Raw genomic sequence first — 13396 nt, forward strand, 5'->3', positions numbered from 1 at the left:
TGCTAGTAAAAAAGATTCCAAGGCCTGTCTCCTGGAAAGTTTGAATTCAAAAGGTAATGAAACAAGCACCTGTGGGTGATTCTTTTGATCAAAGAAGTTTGAGTAATGGCACTTCATGCTACAAGGTGAGAGAGAGAGATACACACAAAGAGATGGGCTAAGCAAAACTCTAAAACAGTTATGAGAACATTTAGGAGATTATCTTTATGACCTTGAGGCATGGAAGGATTCTTAAGAAAAAAATGTACAAACCATAATACAAAAGATGGATACATTTGGCAACATCTGATTTTAAAACTGTCATTCAACAAAACACACCAGAAATAAAATGAAAAGACAAGTCAGGTGAGAATGCTGAGATGTTCATATGTGACAAAGAATGTATATCTGGAATATATAAAGAGCTCTGAGAAATCAACAAGAAAAAAGTAAATATCCCAGCAGAACAGGCAATTCATAGAAGAGGAAATCCAAGTGGCCAACAGATTTTGGCAAAAATGTTCAACAGAGAAATGCAGGTGAAATTCATTTTACACTCACCAGATTGGCAAAAATCAAACAGTCCATAAAAACCATGTGTTGGCAGAACACGAACTTCCTTTACATGCAAGAAATTGTAGGTTGGTAATACCACTCGGTGGAACACTTTGGCAATATCCAGGTTGAAGGCAAACACTCCGAAGATCTGCAATTTCCCTCCTGGGTGTACACCAACAGCAAACTATGGCCCATGGGCCAAACCTGGCTATACCTGTTTTGAGAAATAAAGTTTTATTGGAACACAGCTATGCCCACTTATTTACCTATTGTCTACGGCTGCTTTCATGCTACAATGAAAAGAGGGAGTAGCTGCAACAGTGGCCATCCCACAAAGTCAAAAATATTAACTCTGTGGCCCCTCTGTACAGGAAGAGTTTGCCAACCCCTACTCTGGATCCATGCTTCTCAAACTTCAATGTGCATGTGGATCTTCTGGGCATCTTATTAAAATGCAGGTTCTGATTTAGCTATTCTGGGAGGGGCCTAAGAGTCTGCATTTTAACAAGCTCCCAGGTGATGCTGATGCTGCTAGTCTATGGATCATGACTTGAGTGTCAAGGATCCAGGTAGCACAGGGTTCAGCCAGGATGTGTCTGTGAATCTTTGCAGACAAGACAGAGAAACATGGCCTCATCAGCATCTTCAACTCATTTCATCTCTGCCCCCAGCAATCACCAACTCGGTTAGGGCAGAAACTTTCATTCATTCAACGTCTGTTGCAATCTCAACGTGAGCCAGACACACCCGAAGCAGGAAGGGAATTTCATGCATTGATAGCCAAAGAAATCTCCCCAGCCTTCAAGGATGGGTGGAAGAGGAAACATAACATGTGGTTGCACAGTGTCCTAAAATCCAGCCCCCTAGTCAATCATGGTGTGACAGACATGACACAAGGGACCCATGGATGCCCCAGGGTGGAACGTGGCACTGGATAGTTCTTATAGCAGCAGCTCCCAGGCAGCCACACAGAAGGTTGCCAGATGCCCACTGGCTCTCAGAGGGCAGAGGACACACCTGTGGTCCCAGAGCCCAGCACAGGAGGAGAGTAATCAACATGTCTTGGGTGAACATTCTAGACATTTGTGCAAGTTTCCACTTGCAAATTCCTCAGTGTGGAGTACTTTTTCCCTCATCGAGTTCCTGTTTGACACACAGTAGGAGCTCCAAAAAAATTTGTTGAAAAAATATATGTATGTGATGAGTGCAGAAATGATTCATATTCAGTTCCAAGAGCAATCATATATAAACAGCATTGACAAAAAAATAATAAGAGCCAGGCCAGAGTGAAGGGAAACAATTTTGAAGAATGAGAGGACATTTCCCCTGAAGACAACACTACTCTGGGGCTGGGAGCATGAGTGCTTTCTAAAAAGGAAGAGGAGAGAGGAGTTAATATTTGTCAAGCACTTGTGTATGAAATGCTATGCACACAGTAAATGAGATTTAATCTTCTCAAACCATCTGAGGTAGGTGTGGTGGTCTCTAATTTGGAGAAGAGGAACAGGAGGCTCCACCAGCCACCTCCAGGTAGAGGGTAGGGGGTCTGAGTGGCTCCCCCTTGTAAGAATAGGATCAGAGGTAGAAGTTTGCAAGAAGTGGGTTCTCGCTCTAGAGAAGGAATTGTGATGGGGTTTTGGAGGAAGTGAGTTCTCCATCCTTAGAGGAATTCAAGTAGAGACTGGATGACCACTCATCACTAGATTCTTGGAGCCCCTCCTGATGTCAAAATTCTATGATCTCTTTTAGGCAGATCCTTCTCCAGGCTTTTCCAACTGGAGCAGGAAAGTTAAAAGGGGCCTGAGTCACCCAAGGGCAGCCAGCCCCCACCCCCCTGAGTCCATGGGGTGTGAATAAGCTGGGCCCAGACACTTTAGACACACGTGGTGGGTGGACTCACCAAGAGGAAGCACTAAACTACCCACATCTCCCAGCAGCAGGATGCTATGCCCCCACTTCGTCCTTCCCTCTCCTTGTTAGCATTTTTTAATATTTCCAGGGCCAGGGCTGCATTAAAAACCTCTATGCAGGATCAGCCACAACTGTGTGGCATCTTTTTGGGGGGGGGAAGGGGGGGGTCTTAGTTGTGGCACGCGGGATCTTCATTGAGGCACACGGGATCTTTCATTGCGGCGCGCAGGCTTCTCTCTAGTTGCGGTGCACGGGCTTCTCTCTAGTTGTGGTGTGCGGGTTTTTCTCTCTGTAGTTGTGGCACGCAGGCTCCAGAGCACGTGTGCTCTGTAGTTTTGCGGCATGCGGGATCTCTAGTTGAGGCGGGCGGGCTCAGTAGTTGTGGCGCCTGGGCTTGGTTACCCCACAGCATGTGGGATCTTAGTTCCCCGACCAAGGATCGAACCTGCGTCCCCTGCATTGGAAGGTGCGTTCTTTACCACTGGACCACCGGGGAAGTCCCTGTGTGGCATCTTTGTGTTGAGAACTGGCTCCTCTGCACCCGCAGTCTACCCCTTCCCAGCTGTGGGTGCTGGCTGAGGAGGGACAGGCCAGAGTTGCCTCCTCCAGGCAGTCCTCCTTCCGGCCTCCCAAGGACATTCTTGGGAGATGTAAGTCTCCAATCCCATCCCAAAGGTGGGAGAGAAGGCAGGGCATTGGACGCCCCCCCCACCCTCGTTCAGGGGCGCAGCTGAGCTGGCAGCGCAGGTCCTCAGAAGGGCAGGTGCCCACCAAGGCCCCCATGGCTGATTGCTGCAGCTGTGACAAGCAGGATGGGAGGCCTGGCTGGGTCCTTGTTCTCTGCCCCCACTGGAGGGCTAAGAATGGGTGAGGGACCAGAACAAGGGGTGAACAGGCAGAGGAGGGCCAGGCCGTGATGTGCAGGGTGCCCTGTGCTGCGACTGTGATAAACCTGGGCTGGCTGAGAACTAGCCCAGCCTCTGAACCTCCTAAGGGCGGCAGGGGGGAGGGTGCACCCGTGGCCCAATGACTTGGCTGACCAGGGACATCCAGTGCTCAGCCCAGAGGCATACCCCACCCCCAGCTCTCCCCACAATTGGAGCTGGGATCTTTTTTTAACCAGAATCTAACAAATGCTCTGAAATGATTTTAAAAAAAAAAAAAAAGGTTCTGAGTGAGGACTGATGAGGGAGGGGGTTTTGGTGAGCTCTGGGGGCTCCAGGGTACCTGGAGAGTGGTCTTTTCTCCCATCCAGCTGGGACTGTGTATGCTGGGGCTGAGAGGTCTTCAGGGGCACAAGCAGCTGGGGACAGAGAGAAAACTGACCCCCCTTCAGATATTTCTGGCCTGTTCCAGTGGCTCAAGGCCCTGACCCAACACACAGAGAAAGCCATCTGAACTGGATAAGTCTGATCCCCAAACTGGGTGGTAAGCAAGCACCCCAAGGGGACCCTAAGAAATGAGGGGTCAAACATCTTGAGACGGTACCTCCTCCTTCAGTATGGCCCTCAGTATGTCTGTTCCCAGCCCCCCACCATCCCCCCTAGAACAGGAACCCCAAAACCAGGAAGGTGTCCTCATGCTTGTTACTAAGTTGGGCACTATGAATTGTAAATAAATGAGTGAGAGAATGAATGAATGAATGAATGACCAAATGAGCACATGAATGAGTGATTAAATGAATAAAAGAATCGACAAATGGATAGACATATGGGTAGATAGATAAATGGATGAATAGATAGGTGTATAGATTCATAGCAAAGTGGTTGGGAGGATGGATCGATAGACTGAAGGAAGGAACGAACGAACGAACGAATGAACGAAAAAAATGAAGGAACGAAGGAAGGAAGGAAAGGAGGGAGGAAGGAAGGAAGGAAGGGAGAATGGTTGGGTGAGTTGATGTGGTTAGATGGCTGAGTGGTTAGATGGATGAATAGATAGATGGAAGGAAGGATGGATGGCTGGATGGAAGGATGGATGGATGGATAGATGGACGGATGGAAGGACGGATGGCAGATGGATGGGTGGGTGGATGGATGGATGGAAGGAAGGAAGGATGGATGGGTGGATGGATGGATGGATGGATGGACAAATGAGTAGATGGGTGGGTGGATGGATGGATGAGTGGGTGGATGAATGGATGAATGGAAGAAGGAAGAAAAAGTGACTCCCCAAAACAAATATTTTAGGCAGGATAGGAGCCATGGTATGATCCAAGGTACCTCAGCCTCTCCTCTTAAAGGTCTGGTCTGGACACTAAGAAGTGGACCCTCCCCCCCACCAGGGCACCCCCTGCCTCCCACAGGCTTTTCCCAGTCTTGGGAGCTGGGTCAAGGCCAAGCCACTCATACCCTCAGACAAACCCACGATCAGTCCCCACTGCACCCTTGCAGGCCTGGCCCTGCCCAGGAGAAGCTTTCAGATGGAGGCCCAGCCAACCCCCCCAGCCCCGAGGTACTCTGCCTGAGGCTCGGGACTTGATACGCAATTTGTGGGGCAGGGAGGGCTGAGCCAGATCCTCTGGATCATTCCCAGGGACCGGGAAGGCCACCCCAGGAGGCAACCCCATGGGATCAACACTGGGTGTCAGCAACACATCTGAGCACCCCGAGGCCCGGCAACCAGTGGGTATGGGTGACCACAACCCCCAGCAGGGCCTGAGCTCTGGTCTGGGCCCCTCATGTCTATCCAGCGGGTGACAGCTGAAGAAGGCGGCTGGAAGAGCTCTCTGCAAGGCCATGTCCATTCTCTTGGGGATAGGGGGTGCAGGGTCCTGGAGGCACCTGGGGGAAGTGGCCAGGCCAGTCCACCTGGGAGCCACCAGGCAGCCCCAGCATCCTGGAACCCCAGCGTCCAAGGAACACGGTCTCAAGAGGCAGCCATGGGAGCCGGGTAGAGAGGGGAGCTGTTCAGCCCCAGGGTGGGGGTCTCCAGCCCAGGGGGCCTCCCACAGCAGAGTAGGCAGGGTCCAGGTACCACCAATGGGGGGCAGGAGGCCAAAGCGATGCTTGAGAGCCCATAGCTCGGCCCTGAGCAGAGCGTTCTCCTCGAGCAAGGCGTCCAGCCTGGCCTCTAGGGCCGCGTCCTGGAGACGTCGCTTCTCCCGGGATCTCTTGGCCGCTTCGTTGTTCTTCCTCCGCTTCTCCCAGTAAACCGTATCCTTCTTCTCTTCTGGCATGAACTCTCGCTGCCGACGCACGGCCGTACCCTGGCCCCTCGGTCCCGGTCCCCTCAGGGTTTTGCCACAACCCTGGGGTACATCTTGTGGGACCAAGAGACCCACATCCATGGCTGCCTGGGGACCCTGGGGAGGAGAAAAAAGTTCTTGGACTGGAGGCAGGAGGCTGACCTGGGTGACTCCTCCCTCTAATTTATCCTGTGTCTCCACCATCCCCAGGGGGAGGGGCGCGGGTGGAGTGGGAATTGGGCTGGAGACCAGGGTGGAAACAGAAAGGGGTGTAGCAGGGAGAGTGAGGGCCTGGTGGGATGGTTTAGTGCCTGATGGAGAAGTGGGTGAGGCTGCAGAGAGAGGTTGGTTGACTGGGATAAGGCTTAAAAGCAGACCACAGTCGTCATGGAGAGCTGCTTGGGTACCATATCCTCAGGAGGATGCAGGCTCCTTTCCAGGAGTTCTTACCACTGAGAAGGTCAGCAGACAAGCCAAGGGCTCAGTTCAATCTGAGCTCCAGGGTAAGATTCTTGGAGACCCGGAGAGACATAGGAGGAAAGCTGAACCTAGAAAAAGAGAATGTGTGCCCATGGAGTTAAACTGAGCCAAGGTGGGGTCAGAAGATAAGCTACTACTCATCTGAAAAGAGCCAAGGTTGTGCACCAAGATGTCCTCCATCTGTGGCCAGAATTTTGCACCTGCCCAGCCACCCTACCTATATATTCATAAGGTCTTCTATTCGCCCACCCACTCACTCATCTGTCCATCCCTCTACCCACCTACCTAACCAACGCACATTCCATCCATTCATCCATTAATCCACCCATCCATCATGTATTTATCCATCCATTCACGCCTTCAAACACCCATCCATCCCCCACCCGATTGTACAATCCTCTGTCCATCTCCCACCCACTCACTCATCCATCTAACTGTCCATACATTCACTGATAGCTTCATTTTAAAAATAATATTGTGCCTACAGGTAAAAGAAAAAATAGACAGGGAATTCCCTGGTGGTCCAGTGGTTAGGACTTGGCGCTTTCACTGCTGTGGACCTGGGTTCAATCCCTGGTCAGGGAACTAAGATCCCGCAAGCTGCGCAGCGTGGCCTAAAAAAGAAAAAAGAAAGAAAAACTAGACAAATTGAACTTTATGGAAGTTTTTAAATTTTGTGCATCAAAAGACACTATCTACAGAGTAAAAAGGCATCCCACAGAATGGGAGAAAATATTTGTAAATTACATATCTGATATAATACCCAGATTATATAGGGATTAATATCCAGAATACATAGAAATCTCTTAAAACTCAACAACAAAAACCAAACAACCCAATTCAAGAATGAGCAAAAGACCTGAGTAAACATTTCTCCAAAGAAGCTATATAAATGGCCAAAAAGCACATGAAAAGATGTTCAGTGTCACTAATAATTAGGGGAACTGTAAATCAAAACCACAATGAGATACCACCTCACACCTCTTTGGATGGCTACTATCAAAACAACAGAAAATAGCAAGGGTTGGCCAAGATGTGGAGAAACTGGAACCTTTATGAACTGTTTGTGGGAATGTAAAAAATGGTGTAGCCATTGTGGAAAACAGTATGATGGTTCGTCAAAAAAAATTAAAAATAGGATTACCATATGATCCAGCAATTCCACTTCTGGATATATACCCGACAGAATTGAAAGCATGGTCTCAAAGAAATATTTGTACACCCATGTTCGTAGCAGCATCATTCACAGTAGCCAAAAGGTGGAAGCAACCCAAGTGTCCATCAACAGATGAATGGATAGGCAAAATGTGGTCCATCCATACAGTAGAATATTATTCAGCCTTAAAAAGGAAGGAAATTCTGACACATGCTACAACGTGGATGAAAGTTAAGGACATTATTTCATTGAGCAATGAAATAAGCCAGTGACAAAAGCACAAATACTGTATGATTTCATTTATAGGAGGTTATAGAGTAGTCAAAGCCATAAAGACAGAAAGTATAACGGTGCTTGCCAGGGGCTGGGGAGGGGAATAGGGAGTTAGCATTTAATGGATACAGAATTTCAGCTTTAGAAGATGAGAAGAGTTATGAAGATGGATGGTGGTGATGGTTGCACAATACATGTCATGTGAATGTATTAAATACCACTGAACTCTATACTTAAAAATGGTTAAGATGGTAAATTTTACATTATGTGTATTTTACCACACTAAGAATATTTTAATAATAATAATATTGTACCTTTACTAAGTGCCAGGCATCTTTCCATCCACATATTCATTCATTGGTCCCTTCACTCATCCCCCTTCTATTCTTCCATTCAACCAATAGATCCTTCCTATGTGCCAATCAACCTTCCACAAATCCATTCATTCATCTATATATCCCTCCATGAGTCCATCCATCCATTCAACCAACAAAAAGCAATTGACAAGAACTTCCCACATGAAAAGGGTTGAAGAACCAGAATATTAAGAATAGGAGCAGATAAAAGAAGCAAAGTCATTAGATTCTCAACTCCTAGGCTGGAGCTCAGAAAAGATGCCCAGGGCCCCAGGGATACCCACCCCCCAAGGATGGGGGACCACCTCCTTTGCCACAGCCCATTTTCCCACATTGGTTTTCCTGAAAATCCTCACACAAAGGTCTGATTCTACCGACCACCTGGGTTCCCTGCACCTAGGATGTCATCACCTTCTGTGACTCTGATGCAAAACAGGTGGAGAGAAAAACCAGAGCAGGACTTCCCTGGTGGCACAGTGGATAAGACTCCACACTCCCAATGCAGGAGGCCTGGGTTTGATCCCTGGTCAGGGAACTAGATCCCACATGCATACCGCAACTAAGAGTTCGAATGCCACAACTAAGGAGCCCGCCTGCCTCAACTAAGACCCAGTGCAACCAAATAAATAAATAAATATTTTTTAAAAATAAAGAAGAAAGAAAAACTAGAGCAAGGTGTGAGGCTTCTGCCTGAGAACTCAGAACGGTCTCCAGAGAAAAGTGGACATTGAGGGCTGGCATCTTTGTTCTGCAAAACCATTGACTAACCTCCATGAGGGCAGGTATGTGTCTTTTTTTGTCTACCAATGTATCCCTGTGCCTGGCATTGGGCTCATAGATAGTAGTTGGTAAATAAACATTTGTTGAATGAGTGAATAGACACATAGACGAATGAAAACCGAACCTTGTTCGTACATAGACAATGTTTGGCCCTCCTCCTCCTAAAACTATGAAACCCACCTCATCACCCTGTTTGCTTTGGCCACCAGGAAACTCGGCACTCTGTTTTGAGATGGACTCTGGTAGCTTTCTTGAATTGGGAGTGCAGTTTTTCTTCTCCAATATTGTTGTTTGAATTTAGTCTTATTTTGTGCTAACAGCTCTTGGCTTTAGTGTCTGTGTCTGCATAAGCTAATGCAGGTCATGTCTGAAAAAGGGTAGAGGCATAAATGGTCAAATAACAACGCTCCTAGGAATTCTGACCGTGATCCTAGGTCCACATTTCCCAAAGTATATTCTCAAGAACCCCGGTAGCAACAGTGTTCTACCTCCTCCCAGAAAAAAGATACAAATACGTTTGAGAAATATTGCATTCCTTGTTCCGTATATGAAAATCACAAAGATAGGAGAATCATTAAAGGCTCTGAGAAGTCCTGCAAAAAAAGTTTAACTTGTGTTTGACTTGGAAGTTCTCAAATGTATTTGGCCACTAAATATCGACTTCACACAACACCTTGGGATGCATATTTATTCATTCACGCATACAACACTGTGTCAGGTTCTAAGGTGGTTACTGGGACAGCAGAGGAGAATTAAACAGCCTCCCTGCCCTCACAAAGCCAGGAGTTGATGGGTGTCAAAGGCACATCCCAAGGGCCAGCTGGACTGGAAAGGGAGGAGGACACAGCCTAGGGGTCCTGTAAGGCCGAGTCAAAGCCATCAGATGCCCAGGGAGGAAGGCAGTGCATGGGCTAGAGGTCAGCTAGAGCAGGAACAGGAGGCTCCCATGCCAAGCCCATGTGGCAGACAAGGGCTCAACCTCACTGTGCAGCGCCCTGCCCAAGTCCCTCCTCTCTGTGGCTCAGCCTGAGCCGCCCCTAACCACCACCCCGACACCTCCACAGGAACCCAGAGGGAGATGGGGCGGTAGATAGCTCAGCTGCCCGAGTTTATTTAGAAAACATGCAGCAAGTGCTGGGCTGGGCCTTCCTGTGGTCGTGGCACCAGTGGAGGGTGGGTAAGACAGGGGACAGTCCTTGTGAAGCGGCCAGTGGGGGATGAGGAAACTGGAAAAAGGTCTCCCTCAGAGATGGCCCAGCACAACTCCACCCCAGCCCCCTCAGCCTCTGCTGCCTCCCTGACTGGTGGTAATCAAAGCTCTTCTTGGTTCCCCTGAGTGATGCGGAATTCATTCACTAAAGCCAGCAGCTATGAGGCTGGGTGACCTCTCATGGTCAAGAAGGTCTTCCTGACAAATACCATATGTTGTCACTTATATGTGGAATCTAAGATATGACACAAATGAACCTATCTATGAAACAGAAACAGACTCACAGACATAGAGAACAGGCTTGTGGTTGCCAAGGGGGGTGGGGGAGGGAAGAGTTGGGAGTTTGGGATGAACAGATGCAAACTATTATATATATATATAGGATGAATAAACAACAAGCTCCTACTCTATAGCACAGGGAACTATATTCAATATCCTGTGACAAAGCATAATGGAAAAGAATATGAAAAAGAATTATATATATATGTAACTGTCATTTTGCTGTACAGCAGAAATTAAACACAACATTATAAATCAACTATACTTCAATAAAATGTTGAAGGAGAAGGAGGAGGAGGAGGAGGAGGAGAAGGAGAAGGAGGAGGAGGAGGAGAAGGAGAAAGAGAAGGAGAAGGAGAAGGAGAAGAAGATGGTCTTCCTGGAATGGAGCAAAATCCACCTTCATTAGACTTTTCCCTGTTAGAATGCATTCTCTCTGTGAGTCCGTGAAAAACTTCTCCTCTCTCTGGCCCCTAAGACGCTTTGAGGATTTGACAGATCAATGATCATATCCCTCCATTCCTATTCCAGTCTCTACGGAAAGCGGTAATGTTTACTGAGCACCTGCTATGTTCCAGGCACATGCAAAGTCTCACTCTGTACTCACCACCACTCAAAGAGGAATGTTCAGTCATTACCCTCATTTGACAGATGAAAAAACAGATGAAAGGTCAAGTGACCTGCCTAAGTCAACACAGCCAGAATCTAAGTGTAACAGACCCTAGAGTCCACACTTTATTTAACACACCAGCTAAACCTTCCCGGCTTTTCCCCACTTCTTTCACTGAGAACACAGTTTTGAGTTCATTTAGCACCTCTGAAGAATAGACGTCAGTGTCTACCGAGGGAAAAGGGGTCCAGAAGCCGAATAGCTAACAATGGGGCAGGGCTGAGATGAACACCTGGGCTGTCAGGATGATGTACAGGATGGACAGAGTGAAGACACCTCTAACTGGGCTCAGATTCTCCTTCCCAAATGAGTGTGTGTGGGCGAGTCCCATCACTCCTCTGAGCCTCCAATCCCTCATCTAAAATGAGGGTAATAGCAGTACGTACTTCACCGGTTCTGTAAAGAATGAGATCATATGTGTTAAGAGCCAGTACAGGACTTCCCTGGTGGCGCAGTGGTTAAGAATCTGCCTGCCAATGCAGGGGACACGGGTTGGATCACTGGTCCGGGAAGATGCCACATGCCGCGGAGCAACGAAGTCCCTGCGCCACAACTACTGAGCCTGCGCTCTAGAGCCCATGAGCCACAACTACTGAAGCCTGCGCACTCTAGGGCCTGCGTACTGCAACTACGGAAGCCCACGTGCCTAGAGCCCGTGATCCACAACAAGAGAAGCCGCCGCAATGAGAAGCCCGCGCACCACAATGAAGAGTAGCCCCCCACTCGCTGCAACTAGAGAAAGCCTGCGCTCAGCAACGAAGACCCAACGCAACCTAAATAAATAAATAAATAGAAAGACCCAGTACACAATAATAGTACAAAATGAGCCACATGGCTACTTTTTATTTGGTGGTGGTGCTAGAACCCTCTCCCACTAGGTTTCTGCTGCCAGACACTAGTGGTTATCTGTGTTTAAAATACCCATAGAACCCTCAGAGACCACCCAACACAATGGTATCAGTTTACAGATGATGAGATTGGACTTCCGTTCAAGATGGCAAATGAAGGACGTGCTGAGACCTCCCCTGTTCCACCCTCAAACACTTGGAAATGACAGGGAAGTGCCAACTTGAACCAGAGACCAAAGCAGAGGTGCCCAGTGACAAGGATACCCCCACCCATGGAAATGTAGGGCCCCTTAATATATATCATCAAGGACACACATTCTCAGAAGACTCAGAAGACAGGGGAAAATACCCTAAAGAGATGAGGAATTTACAACCACTTCATGAAGTTGCCACAAACTTCCCAAATGGAAGAATATACATCTGTGGAAATAGAGATAATTAGTGCAACCTTCAAAGAGTTTTACAATGAATAGATTAAGTGATTCAAAAAGATAAAGGAGGGGATAGCAGCCATAAAACAAGAACAGGAGGTTATGAAACAAAAACACAGAGATATTAAAAAAGAACTGATTGCTCAGATATGAAAAATATAGTTACTAAGAAAAAGCTCAAGAGATGGGTTGACTAGTAGAAGCAGAAACTGAGATCCAGGTCTGGGGACAGACTTACCAAGTTCACATGGAATTTTAGTGGCTGAGGTAGAACTGGTACTCCAAGCTCAATTTTTAAAAGCCCAGAAGTAAAATCTAGCTTAGGACCTGAGCCTTGAAGCCATCTGTGGCTCTCCAAGGGTGTTCTGTGGCTTCCCCCTCTCTCTTTTCTGTTTTTCTTTCCTTTCCCTGTATAAGGTTGCTGCTGAGCTGGACTCCAAAGCTCCTCCCTAATGAGAAACTGGGCTTCCATCCCCTGACTGGGCAGGGTGGGACAAGAGGTATGGAGAAATGGACAGCCCCCTCCTCCAAAATTAGAATTTAATTAAACAGAATCTTAATGTCAGAAGAGGAAATGACTGAGTGAAACTAAGAGGATTACCCAATATTGGCCATGGGATGCTGATGGTGGTCTCTGAGCCTCAGATTCCTCATCTATAAAATGGGTTCAAGGGTCCCCATCAAATGCAGATGTTTTGAGAATTAAATAGTAAGTTGTGTGTACAAGACACCTGGCATGTCCAGGTGGTCTCACACAGAACACCTTCCTGGGGCTTAGCAAACCCCTTCTTTGAGCCCAAAGACACCCCAGATGAGGACAAACTACAGTCATTGGAGTCTCAGCCACCAACAAAGGAGAGAGAAATTTAAAACTTTGAAAGGAAAAAGAAAGGTGAGGGGAAAAAAAAGACGAACCAAAGAAGAGAGGGTAGGCTGCCTCACAAATTCCCCACCCATGTGTGAGCCCACAAGCTTTCCCCTTGCTCCGTGCTGAGTGGGGAGCTAAAAATGACCACAGACTCTTCAATGGGTGTAAGACTTCTTAACAGTTACAGTCAAGAGGTGGTATTCATGTGGGCCATGGACATGTGGAAAAATTGTTTGCCCCCATCTGTTATAAGAGAAATACTCACTTGTTTTCATTTACACAGTGAGATACTGGTTTTTTCTAGCTGAAATTGGCAAAGATTTAAAAAATGATAAAACCCAGTACTAGCAAGGATGTGGTGAGATGGGCACTTCTATATCTAGAAGGTGGAGGTGTAAATTGCTTCCTGG

The 13396-nt window shown here is 47.6% G+C and overlaps 1 protein-coding gene across 1 annotated transcript; it reads right to left on the reverse strand.

Annotated features, from left to right (window-relative positions):
* Positions 1–4801: 4801 nt before the first annotated feature.
* Positions 4802–5737, reverse strand: NFILZ (NFIL3 like basic leucine zipper). The gene has a single exon (XM_061189056.1). The coding sequence runs from the start codon at positions 5735–5737 to the stop codon at positions 4802–4804; it is 936 nt and encodes a 311-aa protein (XP_061045039.1).
* Positions 5738–13396: the final 7659 nt, after the last annotated feature.

This window comes from Eubalaena glacialis, chromosome 4, assembly GCF_028564815.1.
Source record: "Eubalaena glacialis isolate mEubGla1 chromosome 4, mEubGla1.1.hap2.+ XY, whole genome shotgun sequence".
In the NCBI taxonomy this organism is placed as follows: Eukaryota; Metazoa; Chordata; class Mammalia; order Artiodactyla; family Balaenidae; genus Eubalaena; species Eubalaena glacialis.

Bases quoted from the DNA above. Each gene is read 5' to 3' on its own strand.
- NFILZ (XM_061189056.1), bottom strand. From the start codon at position 5,737: ATGGATGTGGGTCTCTTGGTCCCACAAGATGTACCCCAGGGTTGTGGC.